Genomic DNA, 16223 nt, shown 5'->3' on the forward strand with positions numbered 1-16223 from the left:
CTTGCCCAGCATCAGAGTCTTTTTCCAGTGAGTTGGCTCTTCGAATCAGGTGGCCAAAGTAATGGCAACAAGAGTTCTCAATTAGTTACACTCACATCTTCTGGGGTCTTCCCACCCCCAGCCCCCAGGGACCTGTACTCACTAGTGAGGTAAATTAGGACTCTAGCAGGAAGTAGATGCTTCAGAAAAGATAGGGGCTATAGTGACAAGGCCAAGGGAAAAGTGAGACTCAGGAGCTGTGGAAAGGGTAGAAAGCCAAGGACCGAGGCCCCCAGTGGCATCTGAACCAACTTTCACCTGATCTTGTTATCTTTCAGTATCCCCTCTGTCTCCAAGACAGATCACTGCACAATTATCAACAGGATTTATTAGACTTTGAATTCTACATTTCCAGCTATTTCCTTCATTTATGTTAGCCAAAAACAGTGAAGCCATCCAGTGTCAGCTTTACTTGTCTTCAAAGTTCATCAGTGCCTGCACTGTAAAGAAACAGACTGTGAGGCTGGAGACCTAAGAACATTCGGAACATACAAGTGTTTGGTGAAGATCCTGCTTCTCTGGGTTCTAGGTTCACATCTTTACTAATCTTTACTCTAAATTAAGCTGTATGAGTCTGTCCTCTTTGCCACAGATGAATTAATCAGTATTTAAAGAAACCACCTTGCTACCTCTACCTCCCTTTCACCCTGTTCTCCCCAGAACACATGGGGAGGCAGGGCCAGGACAACTGGAAAAAATGCACCATTTTGAAGTAGGCAAAACCTGTCTGACATCCTGCTCTCAATTCCATGTTTCAGTGCTACAAACTGTGCCCACCTCTGGGGGGCACATTCCTCTTCCCCCATTGATATTTTCACTTTGGGTTGATTTTAGCCAGGTATTAGGGGGATAACACTAATAAAATGCTAATAAAAGGAGGTCAGGTATTAGGAGGATAACACTAATAAAAGTGCCCCTAACTCTTCTAGTTTTTTTATTTTTAGAGGAAAAATTCATTGATCCAAATTAATCTCCAGGTAGTGAAATCTCAAGTGAGAAATTTAGGAAAGATAATTTTGAGTAGGTAGTTCTCAGCTTAAATCAAACTCTGCTATTTCAATCACATATTGTCTCTGCATCAGTTGACTCTAGAAAGGACTGAAAGGAAGAGAATTCATAAATCTGTTTAGGACAGTGGGCTCTTGAGAGCTTTCTGCCAACTATCCAATCCTCACAGCTATCAAACTTGAGCCTGAGGCCCTTACTGCCTGGGTCTGAAAGGTGACCTTCAAAGAGAGAGAGGAAACATGCATTTCAAAAGGGGGTGGGCTGCCCAAACATAGCAAAAGCCCACCTTACTATCCTAATTCCCAACAGCTGGAACTGGATACTTTTCTCTTGGGAAATCAGCTCTCAGACATCACAGGATTTGTGTCCCCTACCAGGGAGATTCCCACGTGGCACAGTGGAAAAGAACCTGCCTGCCAATGCAGGAGGCGCAAGAGACACGGGTTTGACCCTTGGGTCGGGAAGATCCCCTGGAGAAGGGAACGGCAATCCACTCCAGTATTCTTGCCTGGGGAATCCCATGGACAGAGGAGCCTGATGGGCTAGGGTCCATGGGGTCACAAAGAGTCTCGTACGACTTAGCGACTAAACGACAACAACCAGAGAAGCAGAGTTGCCAGGTCCTCACTAGGTTAGAAGAAATCAGGACATACGCCCAGAAAGTGATATGCCAAATGCTGAATTTGCCTTTTTTAGGTGTGGGGTAGAAACAGAGGCTGAGATGCCACAACAGTGAACATACTCTGTTCTCCCCAGTTATATATGCTGCTCTGATGAACTTAACTACTAGCATCTATGGCATACCTGCAAATTCTTGTAACTGCTTACGCTCCTCCAGGTTATACTGAAGCTTTTCTAGCAACTCAAAATACCGGAAGAGTGAATCTCTAGGCCAGACAACACGTTCATCCTGATCCATGTCCATTAGCCCAGGCAGATTCTGGTGCACGTGAGTCTCCCAGTCCAGCTGACCTGGAAGGAGGAAAGCTTCTTAAAAATATATTGAGATTCATGGAGGTTGGATAAAAGCTGATAAATTCTATGGGGGTGGAGGTGGAGAAAGCAGGGATGAAAGAGGATGCGGGAAGGAGAGAAGGAAAAAATGTGTAGCACCAAGAAACCACTTTTACAGTAAACAAAGAAAGCCACAACCATACTTTTAAAAACTGCAGCAGAATCACAGAGGTGTGAAGAAAGTAATCAAGGCCAGAACATCGGACTGGTGGAGAAAATGGGGAAATATACACAGTGGGAGAACTCCTGTTAAGATTTTGGGATGTCTCATGGAAAAGAGGGGTCTGAATGCAACTGGAAGAAACCTTCTGCTTACCGATAGGGTCATAACATCTGGAGCTAGAAGCAGACGAGCAGGAGGAAAATGAAGAGGAGGAAGAAGAGAAGGAAGATGTAGACTTTCTCCTTTTGGACAAGGACTTTGTTCTTGACTTGGATGCTTTTGAACCCTTTTTAGTGGCACTCTGTTTAGACTCTTGTTGAGAAGTTTCTGTTAAGTCTGAAGCTCTCCCTTGTTGACTGGCATCTCTGTAAGTGAAAAGGGAAATTTCATTGCTTCAAACACATCCACACGATATGACTAGTTCTATCACTATTCTAGTCCTGGCCCTGGCCTAAAAGTAGAACTTAAAGCAATGAGGCATCTCTGTTGTGGCATCTCAGCCTCTGAATGTCTACCTCACACCTAAAACACTGCTGCCAAGATCTGAGTTTAAGCATATCCAACCTAACGTAACCAATGGGATGCACTCCTATTAGTTCCCTTCACTGTGTAACCTCTGTGCTCAGTCTTACCCAGGCTTTCACGTTCCACACTCCACCTTATCTTGCAGAGTTTTAGCCCCACCCACAGCCCTTGGCCCTATGTCTATTACACCACAACTATGCCCCCTGCACCCTCGATTCCATCTCATTATTAGAGGGACAGTGGGCTCAGGTCTGTATGTCTTCGCCATTTACGGTTGCTCCTTTAGGGATCTCATCTCCTGAGTTTAAATGCCTCCGAGAGCCCTGGTGGCTCAGATGACAAAGAATCGACACGCAGTGCAGGAGACCTGTGTTTGATCCCTGGGTCAGAAAGATCCCCTGGAGAAGGGAATGGCTACCCACTCCAGTATCCTCACCTGGAGAATTCCATGGACAGAGGAGCCTGGTAGGCTACAGTCCATGGGGTCACATCAGACATGACTGAGTGACTAACACTTTCACTTCAGGTGCAAATTTAAGCCCCTTGCCCACATCTCACTCCTTAAACCAAACTTGTATATATAACTTTTACTCATGTAGAAAGCTTGAATGTCCAATGGACATCTTAAATCCAATCAAAACTAAATTCTTTCCCCACCAATCTTCCATTCACAGTCTTCCCCATCTCAGCTAACTGACCCTTCCTGCTCAGGTCAGACTCTCATCCTTAATTCTTCTCTCACAACCTACATCCAACCCACCAAGAAATCCTGTTGACTCTACCTTCAAAATATATCTTTTCTCATTAGTATTGGTGCCACTCTGGCCTGAACCATCAACATCTCTTGTTTGGATAGCAGCATAGCCTAACTCATCTCTACGCTTCTCTTCTTGTTCTTCTTATAGTCCATCAGCAACACAGCAACCACACCAAATCCTTCTCTCTTGAAAAATATTTATTTATTTGGCTGCACTGGGTCTGAATTGCAGTGTGTGAGCTTAGTTGTCCCAAAACATGTGGGATCTTACTTCCCAGAGCAGGTATCAAACCTGCGTTTTCTGCATTGCAAGGTATATTCCTAACCACTGGACCACCAGGGAAGTCCCCAGACTAATCCTTCTTAAACATAAGTCATTACATGTCGTTACTCTGCTATGTTCCCCTTTTCACCCAAAATCAAAGCCTAAGTCCTTACAGCGGTCCCCCCAGCCCTACAGGATCAGGTCCCCGTTGTCTTTCTGACCTCATCTCCTATCACTCTCCCCACTGCTCACTCTGCTTCAGTCACAATAGTGTCCTTGCCATGTCTCAAACACCACCAGGCATGCTTCTTGTTTAGGACTTTTGTACTAGCTGTTCCCTCTGCCGATAACACTCCTCCCATAGATATCCATGTAGTAATGCCCTCACGTCCTCCAAGTCTTTGCTCAAATGTCACCTTCTCAATAAGGCCACTCTGTTTAAAATTAAAACCTATAATGAATCCCCACCCTATACTCCAATCCCCCTTAACGTGTTCTACATTTTACTTTTTCATAATGCTTATCATATTTTTAAATTTTTTAATTGAAGTATAGTTGATTTGCAATGTTGGGTTAATTTCTGCTGAACAGCAGTGACTCAATTATACACATATATACTTTGTATATTAAATGCTTATGATATTTTAACATATTAATTTTCTTTTTAATATGTTCATTGTTTATTCTCTTTCCTCCTCCTACTTTATATAAGCTCTATGAGAACCGGGATTATTGTCTATTTTGTTCACTGATATGTTCCAAGCAACTAATAAGTATTCAATAATTATTAGTTGATGCATTTCTTCTCTTTTTTTCTGCTCTCTTGTCTACTGCTGAACACTCATGGCTTTGAATAGCATCTGTTGCATGGAAGGTACTTTTACTAGTTTCCTATGGTTGGGATAACAAATTACCACAAACTTGGTAGCCTAAAACAACAGAAATTTATTCTCTCACAATTCTGGAAGCTGGAAATCTGAAACTGACATGTCAACAGGGCCGTGCTCCCTTTGGGAGCTCAAAGACAGAAGGCTCCTCGCTTCTTCCAGCTTCCGGTAGCTGCCTGGCACCCACTGGCTTCCTTTGGCTTGTGGTTGCTTCACTCCAATCTGTGTCTCTGTCTTGACAGCTTCTCCTATTCCATGTCTATGTCTTCTCTCCCATATCTTATGAGGCTCCTAGTCACTGGACTTATGGCCCACCTGGATAACCCAGGGTGATCACACCTCAAGATCCGTAATTTATTTGCATCTGCAAAGACCCTTTTTCCAAATAAAGTCATGTTCACAGGTTCCGGGGGTTAGGACATGGACATATCTTCTCGGAGGCCACTGTTCAACCCGATACAATAAGTAGTTATTGAAGGAATAGAATCCTCTCTCAAAGCCAGTCTTCACCTTTGGTTTTCTACCTCTTTCCCGTGTGTGCATCCCACTTCACATATACACTCCTAACCTGGTGTCCAGTTTGCTAATGCTTGACCTCTGTGCCTCAGGGAGTAGGTTTTGTCTCCTGCAAAGAAAAAAAAAAAAAAAGCAAAACAGTGAAGAGAGTTATGCTGAAGCAGGAGGGTAGTAAGGAAAAAATAAAAAAATTCTGATCATTAAGTGAAGTAAACTGGATGAGGAGAACAAGCTGTAGTAAAGGGTTAGGGTTAGGGTTAGGGTTAGGGTTAGGGTTAGGAGTTAGGGTTAGGGTTAGGGTTAGGGGTTAGGGATTAGGGTTAGGGTTAGGGAGTAGAGGAGCCCTGAAAGTGGATAAAGGTCCGGGCAATAATTCAGAGCTGGGGAATTCTAACTCTGAGGCAAATCTGTCACACAGCGGGAAACGGGATGAAGGCCAAGGAGCAGAAACAGAGGGTGGGATCGGGAAGCCCTCGAGAACTGAAGGTGTGTGTGAAGATCTGGCAGCGACCTCTGGATAATCTGCCGCTTGAATATGTCGGCTTTGTGCTGGACCTCCAGTTGTGTCATCTCCTTGTTCAGCTCATTCCTGATGTTCTGGAAGTTAGTTACTGCCCCAAAGGGCCATTAGCAGTCGGAAGGCGGCGGTGACTAGACCTGGGGAGACCGCTTGGGTGGCGAGAAACCAAGTGAAATACCCATTCCAGGGCCCACACTTTCCTGTTACATCAGATTCTCTCCCTCTGTAATCTAGCGAACCTGGCTTTCACTCTAGCTTCTTCCCAGCACCCCCTCCCACCAAGTTGCACCTCTGCTATGCTTACCCATCATGGCTACTATGATATTTCGAAAGATGATGGAACCAAGTAACAACCAGAGGATGACATAGATGCTGCTGAAGGCGCGACTGACCTCAGGCACCTTCCAGGTGTCCTGAAGCAGTGCATACCAGTGATCCAGGGTGAAGAGAATGAACACGGTTACTATGGAATTCAGTAGGTCCCTAAAGAAAAAGGAGATGTGTGCACAGAGGGAGCTAATTCTCTAAGAAACACTATCACTCATACTCTCACAGCAACATAAGAGCACTTTGCAGTTTGCTCTGATTTTGGCTCCTTTCTACCATACTGTTTTTTTTTTTTTTTTTTTTAACCTAATCTTCAGTTTGAGATTGTTTTACTTGCTTTTCCTTTGTTATGAATAATCTATGAATATCTCTCAGTATTCCATCAGTGCCTGGGGCACAGTAGGTGCTCAATACATAGATATTAACTGAATGTTTAAAAACTGAATCACCAGGGAGGGGGTTTCAGGATGGGGAACACACATACACTCATGGCTGATTCATGTGAATGTATGGCAAAAACCACCACAATATTGTAAAGTAATTAGCCTCCAATTAAAATAAATAAATTTAAAAAAATTGAATCACCAACTACACATTATTTTTGCAAGTTCATTCTACACTGTCCTGCGGACTTCACCTGGTAGAGTCACAAATTTAGCAAACATCATGCCTACTTGGTTTGCTGCATGAATTGATAGCCAAGTAAGTGGACGGACATGTGGCATAAACATGTGATTCCAAATAATGAATGGTGATGAATATATCACAAAAGATCTCAGAAGATATCTAAATTTTCCCTCTTATCCCTCCATATACAAATTATTAAAAACATCAGAGCCTGAATAGAATGAATTCTATGACTTCCCTAAATCAATACTCTTATAAAACCACCTGTTAGTCTAAGATAGAGACCTGAGAAGTGCTGATAAGATTGGATTCCAATTCATAAATAACTTTGTATCCTCTAAATTCAAATAGACTTTCTACTAGGTTACTAGTAGAAAGAGTTCTCTAGACAGAGATTACTAGGATTTTACTTTTGAAAGAATGTAAGTGTGTAATTTCTACACTGAGAGATTGCAGTAAAACCAGTGACCAAGCTTGAGAGTCATGGTAACATTTACTGATGTGCGTGAAATGTGTGAAATGCTGTGTAAGTGCTTAAATAAATTACATCATTTATCCCTATACTCATGAAGTTATGCTACTTTTAATCCCATTTTTCAAAAGAGGTAACTGAAGCATAGAAACCAGGGCTTAACCACTAGAGTATACTGCTTTTTAAAGATAGTTGATAAGGATAAGTTTGAATTTGTAAAACCCAGAGCAAACCAGGAACTAGCTGCCCTATTCTCAAAACTGGAGCTAATACCACTCACTATTCTTTGCTTTCTCCTTCCCTCTCCCTACTGGGTTCTGGTCCCATTTCTTACAATAGACTGTACTTGTATTACTGCACTTTGGATTTGCTTCCCAGTCTCATGTCCAGATTCTCTCCCCCACCCCCCCAGGTTCCCCGTGGTCCTGCCTACGAGAAGAACTCATGATAATCCAGGTCCTGGCGAGTTGAACGGGTGTAATTCTCGAAGAAGTAGACACCAGCCACAGCAAAAATGTAGAAGAAGATGAGCAGCAACATCAAGAGGAAGGTCATGCTCTAAAGGCCATGACCTTGAGTCAGAGCTGGGCCAGACTAGGCTGATTTCCACCTACAGCCCAGTCAGGCCCACCCTGGAAATCCCCCACCAGACCCTCACTTCTAGCCTGAGCCCAGTCATCTCTAGAGCACAGTGGCTTGTCCCTAGCCCTTTTTCATGGACAACATTTCACAGGGTCTCTTATTGCCTTCTTTCACCCACCCAGACTGTTTCATGTTATACCCCCATGTTTTTCCACTTTGCCCACTTGATAGAGCTGCAATAGTCAAATTACCTTGAGGGCCCTGACCAGGGCCAAAATGATGACTCGAACTTGACGGAATCGTGCAAAGAGTTTAAGAGACCTGAGTACCCGGCAGATCCTCAGCAACTGGAGCCATACAGGTTTGCTTGTTACCCCTGCCAGCACCACAATCTCAGGAATCAGGGACTGTAGGAAACACAGATCGTGAGTTAAATATACCTCTCAAAGCACCCAGTACAGCTGCCCCTTTTTTATCTCTTCTTTTTCATAGTTCTTTGGTCATTATCCTTTGAATAGCATTTTCTGGGGACTGTTTCCTATTCTGTCTTCCCATAAAAAATTTACTTAAACTCTGCATTTCAACTTATTCAGATGTAAAAAGGGGATAAATGCAGTGCTTGTCTCACTGGATTACTGTGGAGCTCAAATGAAAAAAAAAAAGCAAGTAAAACAGGATAGTTCCTGACATTTAACAAGTGCCTAGTAACTGACAGAAGTTATTGCTGAGGTTAATGTGATTAGATTCTTCCTTGCTTCTAATAACAACTCCTGCAATGCCTGACTTTTAGTTTTATTAGAGAAAAAACAACCAAAATAAGGAAGTTGGGTACATTTCTATTTGTTTCTTCCTATACTGTAATTCGGAGAAGGCAATGGCACCCCACTCCAGTACTCTTGCCTGGAAAATCCCATGGACAGAGGAGCCTGGTAGGCTGCAGTCCACGGGGTTGCTAAGAGTCGGGCAAGACCAAGCGACTTCACTTTCACTTTTCACTTTCATGCACTGGAGAAGGAAATGGCAACCCACTCCAGTGTTCTTGCCTGGAGAATCCCAGGGGTGGGGAAGTCTGGTGGGCTGCCGTCTATGAGGTCATACAGAGTCGGACACTACTGAAGTGACTTAGCAGCAGCAGCAGCAGCAGCATACAATAATTATCTTAACTTCATTTGTCTTTTATTCACCTAGGCACATTTCTCAGTCCAGTAAATTAATCTTCAGGATATCTATCTATCCTTACCAATACTGTGACCACAAAGTCAAAGACGTTCCAGGCATTCTTCCAGAAGAGGAAAAAGCTGGATAGCCACATAAGAAGGATCTCCAAGATGAAGACAAGCAAGATGAACCAAGCTGCCACCTCCAGAGTCAGCTTCAGTGGCTCCAATCGGGTATTTGCAGATTCAAGCAATTCTGTGAGAATAGAGCAAAGGATGAATAGAGCTTAAAGAAGAGGGAAGTTGAATGATTAGCAACTGCTAAAAAGGCACAGTTGTGCCCACTGCTATGCCATTTTTCTTTTGGAAAATTAAGGAGTTTCTCTCCTTAATACTGTTGTTGATTCAACCTATGAAACAGAACTGAACATGAAAAATAGCTTCGAGTCATCTCCTGTTGGTACTGGTACGTGTTAACAGCTACAAGTTACTGCCTTTTCACTCTGGGGTCAGAAAGTCACCAAGGAATTGCTTAATGACCGCCAATGCTGTCTGCTGTCTATTGTTTGGTGTTACCGGAACACCAAACTTCACAGAGCAGCAACGGGCCTTCAGAAAAGAATGCAAATGTAGGGCCATGCTATGGAAAGTGTTTTATAAAATATCTAGGAACAAGAAACCAAATTCATGGGATGTATTAGGCTATAACAAGAAATTACCTGGTTGTTATTTTTATTTCTTTGGCTGTCTTGAGTCTTCATTGGGGCATGTGGGCAGCACACAGGCTTCCCAGCACAGGGGCTTCTCTCTGGTTGTGGTGCGTGGGTGGGTTTGGTCTTGCAGGTGAGTTTACCTGCCTCTCAGCATGTGGGATCTTAGGCTCAGACCAGGGACTGAACCTATGTTCCCTGTATTAGAAGGCAGATCCTTAACCTACTGGATCACTAGGAAAGTCCTTTTGTTAGTTTTAAAACTTTCCCTTTCTATTTTGTCTAAAATTGATTTTATTCCGCAAACTGAATCCAAATTGAACCCTCTATAGAACCTATCTATTTGCTAACTTTGATTTCTTAACTCATCTTTCAACCCTCTTCACCTCTTCTATACATTTAATAGATGTATATCATGCTGTAGAAAAAAAATTAAGATCAAAATAGGTTTAAAAGCTAAATAATAATTTGTTTCTCTTTGAAACAGAATAACCTGAGAACCTCCAAAGGCATTATGACTGATAAGCCTGGCAGTTAATAGAGACAAAAAGAGAATAATCAATCACCCTGAAAGACAAAAACTGCTGTGTAATTTTGATACATACTCAGTTTTAAATTGTTATTGTTTTTAGCAATGTTTTGGCTAATTACATCTATTATGAAGTAAGGAACACTGACATAGAAATACAACTTCATGGAGAGCAAAAGAATAATTCTGCAAGTTTATTTTAAGACAATCTTCATCAGATTTTATAAATTGAGTTTATCTGATAGAAAATTTTTATTTAGCACATAAAGATATCTCTAGAACCTCAAAAATCATGGTTAAAATTATGTTATACTCAAGTTTTCTTTTTGTTGGAAATAAGGACTATTCACACTCATGATGTGTTATTTTCAGAGAAGGGCTTGCAAATAAGCCAAATCTTTCTTTTCTCACTCTCACCATTTAGAAGCAAAATATGAAAAGTATAAAAATAAGCCAATTGGTGTCTGAAGTGCAAAGAATTACCAATATCATTCTAGAAGGAGATTAGTTCCTATTTTTTTTATGCCCGAACACAGAATTAAATTTTCACCTACACTTTAACATCAATAACATGTATTTAACATATAATACACAATGTTGTAAACCTAAAACTAGTATATATCTAAATTTTTTGAAAGAAACAAAAACTATACAAATATAACACATAGGGAATTCCTTGGTGACCCAGAGTCCAGTGGTTAGGAGGCACTTTCACTGCCATGGGCCAGGGTTTGATCCCTGGTCAGAGAACAAAGATCTTGTTAGCCATCCAACACAGCAAAAAAAAAACAACAACAACAATAAAAAAACAATAAAGTAAATATATCTGCTACCCAAACCAAACTTAATATATGTTGTTGTTCTTCAGTTGCTAAGTCATGTCTAACTCTTTGTGACCCCAAGCCAGGCTCCCCTGTCCTTTACTATCTCCCGAAGTTTGCTCAAACTCATGTTCATTGAGTTGGTGATACCATCCAACCATCCCATCCTCTGCCTCCTCCTTCTCTTTTGCCTTCGATCTTTCCCAGTATCAGGGTCTTTTCCAATGAGTCAGCTCTTCACATCAGATGGCCAAAGTATTGGAGCTTCAGCTTCAGCATCAGTCCTTCCAATGAATATTCAGGGTTGACATCCTTTAGGATTGATTGGTTTGATCTCCTTGCTGTCCAAGGGATTCTCAAGAGTCTTCTCCAACACTACAGTTCAAAAGCATCAATTCTTTGTTGCTCAGCTTCTTTATGACCCAACTGTTACATCCATACATGACCACTGGAAAAACCATAGCTTTGATTATATGGACCTTTGTTGGCAAAGTGACGTCTTTGATTTTTAATACACTGTCTAGTTTTGTCATAGCCTTCCCTCCAAGGAGCAGTGAAAGTCGCTCAGACTCTTTGTGACCCCATGGACTGTATAGTCCATGGAATTCTCTATGCCAGAATACTGGAGTGGGTAGCCTTTCCCTTCTTCAGGGGATCTTCCTGTTCCAGGAATTGAACCAGGATCTCCTGCATTGCAGGTGGATTCTTTACTAACTGAGCTATCAAGGAAGTATAGGAGCAAGCGTCTCTTAATTTCATGGCTACAGTCACTGTCTGCAGTGATTCTGGAGCCCAAGAAAACAAACTCAGTCACTGCTTCCACTTTTTCCCCTTCTATTTGCCCTTAAGTGATGGGTCCAGATGCCACGATCTTAGTTTTTTATGTATTTTGTTGTTGTTTTAATTTTGTACTTTGTAGTGATCTTAGTGTTTTTGAATGTTGAGTTTTAAGCCAGCTTTTTCACTCTTCTCTTTCACCCTCATCAAGAGGCTTTAGTTCTTGTTCACTTTCTGCCACTAGAGTGATATCATCTACAAATCTGAGGTTGTTGATATTTCTCCCAGCAGTCTTGATTCCAGTTTGTGATTCATCCAGCTGAGCATTTCGCATGATGTACTCTGCATATAGATTTATAATCAGAGTGACAATATACAGCCTTGTATTCCTTTCCCAATTTGGAACCTGTCAGTTGTTGGGTTCTAACTGTTGCTTCTTTGCTGGCATACAGATTTCTATGGAGAGAGGCAAGGAAGTTACCTGTTTGTTGTGATATACACAGTCAAAGATTTTAGCATAGTCAATGAAGCAGATGTTTTTCTGTAATTCCTTTGCTTTCTCTGTGATCCAACAAATGTTGGCAATTTGATCTCTGATTCCTCTGCCTTTTCTAAACCCAGCTTGTACATCTGGAAGTTCTTGGTTCATGTACTACTGAAACCTAGCTTGAAGGATTTTGAGTATAACCTTCCTAGTGTGTGAAATGAGTGCAACTGCACTGTAGTTTAACATTTTTTGGCATTGCCCTTCTTTGGGATTGGAATAAAATTGACCTTTCCCAGCTCTGAGGCCACTGCTGAGTTTTCCAAATTTGCGGAAATATTGAGTGCATCACTTTAACAGCATCATCTTTTAGGATCTTAAATAGCTTAATTGGAATTCCATCACCTCCACTAGCTTTGTTGACTCAATATATAATGCCACATAAAAATTCATTTCTAGACAAATAATATGCTTTTAAAAAAGCATGATCATTTATAAAATGGAAAAAGTATAAATTTACTCATTTTATTATTAAAATTATATAACACTAAAATAACATAGTAACTTTACTGTAAAATATTTTTACTTCAATTTACTTCTCCATATCACAGAAAAAAACGTAATAAAATAGAAGGATAATTACTGAGAAGGCTTTTAAAGTTATATATGTTTTCCTGGGAAACAAAGTCATAGGACAGCAAAGATTGGGGAGCTTTGATCTAGAGAACTGTTACTTACATTACTATTTTTCCCCCTATCTCCAACAGTAATATTTATGATCTGGAAAACTGCTTTTAAAAATCTAACAAAGTCTTAATGTTTATCACACGAATTAGTCTATTCAAAAAGACTGTTAGTCACAAATTATTTTCCTCTGCAAAATCCCTCCTGCCTTTCTATCATGCGTGCATGCTAAGTTGCTTCAGTCCTATCCAACTCTTTGCAACTCTGTGGACTATAGCCTGCCAGGCTCCTCTGTCCATGAGATTCTCCAGGCAAGGATATTGAAGTAGGTTGCCATGCCCTCCTTCAGGGGATCCTCCCAACTCAGGGATTAAACCCTCATCTCTTATGTCTCCTGCATTGGCAGGCGGGTTCTTTCCATGAGGAGGTATTTAATGTTCTTGCCAGGTGGTTGCCACACAGGCAGTCCACCCTTCCTCTGGCATAATAATCATACTTCATATTCAGCTATTTTACCAAAAAGAATGGTTAGTGTTGTTCTATTTCGATTTGCCCATTAGATCCAAGGAATTCCATATATTTACTGCTCATTAGATCCAGGGAATCGCATATATTTACTTTATTCTAAGGCTTAAGTCTATATCCCTAATCCTACAAGGTAAACACTTGCCAATTATCATGATTAACAACAAATAGGAAATGTGGGTAAAATCCTCACCACTGTGGGGAGGAAATAAAAGAGTGCAAAGCATATAGTATACTGGAGTTGGTCAATGACATCAATTACTGTTGTGTCTTAAAATACTTTTGACCTGACTGCATTAAAAGACTACTGTTAAGGTGGGAAACTTCCCCGAAATAGTGATGAAACAAGGAAGTGAGTACTTCTACTCTTTCTGAGTGGTTTGAGAGGTAATCAAATGAGTTCATTGATTTTCCAAACATTCTTTTGCTTTTAATACATTTCATAAAATTTATGACTGGTTTTAGAGTCATTTGCTTTTTAAGTCATTCTTCTGGCTCATCTAACATCTTAGTTGTACCTTTACATACATTGTGAGCTTTCTTTTTTTTTTTTTTTTGAGCTTTCTTATTTGTACTTAAATAATCTTTCTAAATCTATTTGTAAAAATGTAAATGTTGGATCACCTGCTGATAGGCACTCAGTATCTCTATTGGGAGATTCATTATATAAAAACAAAAACAAAAACAAAACACCAGTATGTCCCCTACACATGAACCTTCATGTTGCAAACTTTCAAAGATGCCAATGTGCGTTCACACATCCAATCACATAAGTTAGCTCATGTGTCTGGTGTACATGGTCACGTGTGTGCACCCTCTACAAGTGCTTTTGTGTACTTTACTGTACAGTACCACACAGAGTACAGTATCTTTATTTCAAGACCAGGATGTCCAGAAGCAAGTGTAAAAACAGTGGTGATGTAGCTGGTATTGCTAAAAGGCACCAGAAATTGGAAGTCCAGAGAAAGGAATGAGAAGAGACAAGAGAAAGAAGTAACTGGAGAACCAGAGAGAGTCACAACGCAGGAAATGGCGAGGGGATTTTCTTTATTTGAGATACTATTAGCTTTTGAGGCTCAGAACCCAAACATAGAACAGTACACAAAGGTTGCAGCAGCCGTTTAGAACACAATCCAGTGCCCCCGTGTCATTTAGGATAAGAAAAAAAAAAAAAAAAGAGCTACGACCCAGACATCACTGGTTTCTTTCATGAGCATAGATAGAATTGAATTCAGCAAGGAACCAGAACCTGTTCAACACCTGCCATCAACATCAGGCATGAATGAAACTGCAGCTTGCCCTCCATCTCCTATGGTTAATGATGCTTTAGCTCTGCCATCATCTCCCACCTCCTCTCCCTCCTCCAGTCAGTACCTCTTCTTGCTTGTTCACTCGATGCCAACTGCTGTGTGCCAAATCTTGTAGTGTACCTTTCAGGGTACTGTACTGTGAGATTTAAAATGTTTTTTTTTTTTCAGTTTTTAAATTTTTAAAATTTATTTTTGGCTGTGCTGGGTCTTTGTTGTTGCATGGGCTTTCTCTAATTGTGACAAACAGTGACACTTTCTAGTTGAGGTGTACAGGCTTCTCGCTGTGGTGGCTTCTCTTGCTTCTCTTTGCTCCTGCAAAGCACAGGCTCTAGGGAACACAGGCTCCAGAGCACAGGCTCAGTAGTGGTGGCACACAGGATTATTGCTCCATGGCACGTGGTAGCCTCTTGGACCAGGGATCGAACCTGTGTCTCACGCGTTGGCAGATGGATTCTTTACCACTGCGCCATTAGGGAAGCCCTTATTTGTTTTTTCTTTACATATTATTTGTGTGAAAAGTATTATAAGCCTATTACAGTATGGTAGCACTATAGAGCAGATGGTGTTAGTTGCGTACCTTGACTAACTTTGCTGGACTTATGAATACACTCTCGGAATGACTCGTTCATATGTAGGGGACTTACTGTATTAGACTAAACTAACACAAGAAATTTAGTCTAATACAGTAAGTCCCCTACATATGAACAAGTCATTCCGAGAGTGTATTCATAAGTCCAAGGGGTCGCTAAGAGTTGGACACGACTGAGCGATAACTTCCCTTTCACTTTTCACTTTCATGCATTGGAGAAGGGGTCGCACGGAGTCAGACACGACTGAAGTGACTTAGCAGCAGCAACACAAGAAATACAGCTGGTTCTCCCATCTCCGATTCCTTAGGAGTCTGCTACCCCTACCTCTAAGTGTCTGCACTACCTTAGACTACTTTTGAGAGCCCTCCCAATGTTTCTAGGTCTTAGCAGTTGCACAAATCCAGGAAACTTAATATAATTGTCACTATCACAATTCAAATAACATTCACAAGTGTAAAATGATCAACTTTAAGGAACAATGACTCCCATCCCTTCATTCAATGAGTTCTCACCTATTTCAACCATCAGTACAATTGTATTCAAGAAGATGAGGAAGATGATAAAGTTTCTGAAGATAGGACCTGTCTTCTCTTAAGAAAACATACAGAATGAAGTTCTAATTTATGCAGGCAACACAATTAGGGCAATAGAACCCTAATGAGAAGAAAATGGAGTATGGGAAGGAAAAAATAAGTCCTTAGGCAGATGATGAGGCAAGAGTGAGTAAAATGGGATAAAAATGAGTGGCAAGAGGAACCTCCCCGGTGGCCCAGTGGTTAAGATTCTGCCTTCTAATGCAAGGGGTGTGGGTTTAATCCCTGGTCCGAGAACTAAGGTCCCACATGCCATGGGGTATAACCAAAAATTAAAACAAAACAAAACAAAACAAAACTCTTGTTGGGGGTGGGGAGAATGGGAGGAAGGGATAGTTAAG

General features: G+C 41.2%; 1 protein-coding gene across 1 annotated transcript in view; it reads right to left on the reverse strand.

The window, feature by feature from the left end:
• The window catches only part of CATSPER2 (cation channel sperm associated 2), a 19082-nt gene continuing 2859 nt past the window's right edge, over positions 1-16223 (reverse strand). Inside the window, exons 4-13 of the mRNA XM_018065975.1 lie at positions 15802-15870; positions 8943-9115; positions 7954-8109; positions 7554-7678; positions 5999-6177; positions 5686-5785; positions 5227-5283; positions 2378-2589; positions 1852-2019; positions 1-479 (exon numbers count right to left, since the gene is read on the reverse strand). Coding sequence (XP_017921464.1) covers positions 448-479; positions 1852-2019; positions 2378-2589; positions 5227-5283; positions 5686-5785; positions 5999-6177; positions 7554-7678; positions 7954-8109; positions 8943-9115; positions 15802-15870 — 1271 coding nt within the window. The 3' untranslated portion in view covers positions 1-447. The remainder of the gene's footprint in view (positions 480-1851; positions 2020-2377; positions 2590-5226; positions 5284-5685; positions 5786-5998; positions 6178-7553; positions 7679-7953; positions 8110-8942; positions 9116-15801; positions 15871-16223) is intronic.

The sequence above is a fragment of the Capra hircus genome, chromosome 21, assembly GCF_001704415.2.
Source record: "Capra hircus breed San Clemente chromosome 21, ASM170441v1, whole genome shotgun sequence".
NCBI classification, from domain to species: Eukaryota; Metazoa; Chordata; class Mammalia; order Artiodactyla; family Bovidae; genus Capra; species Capra hircus.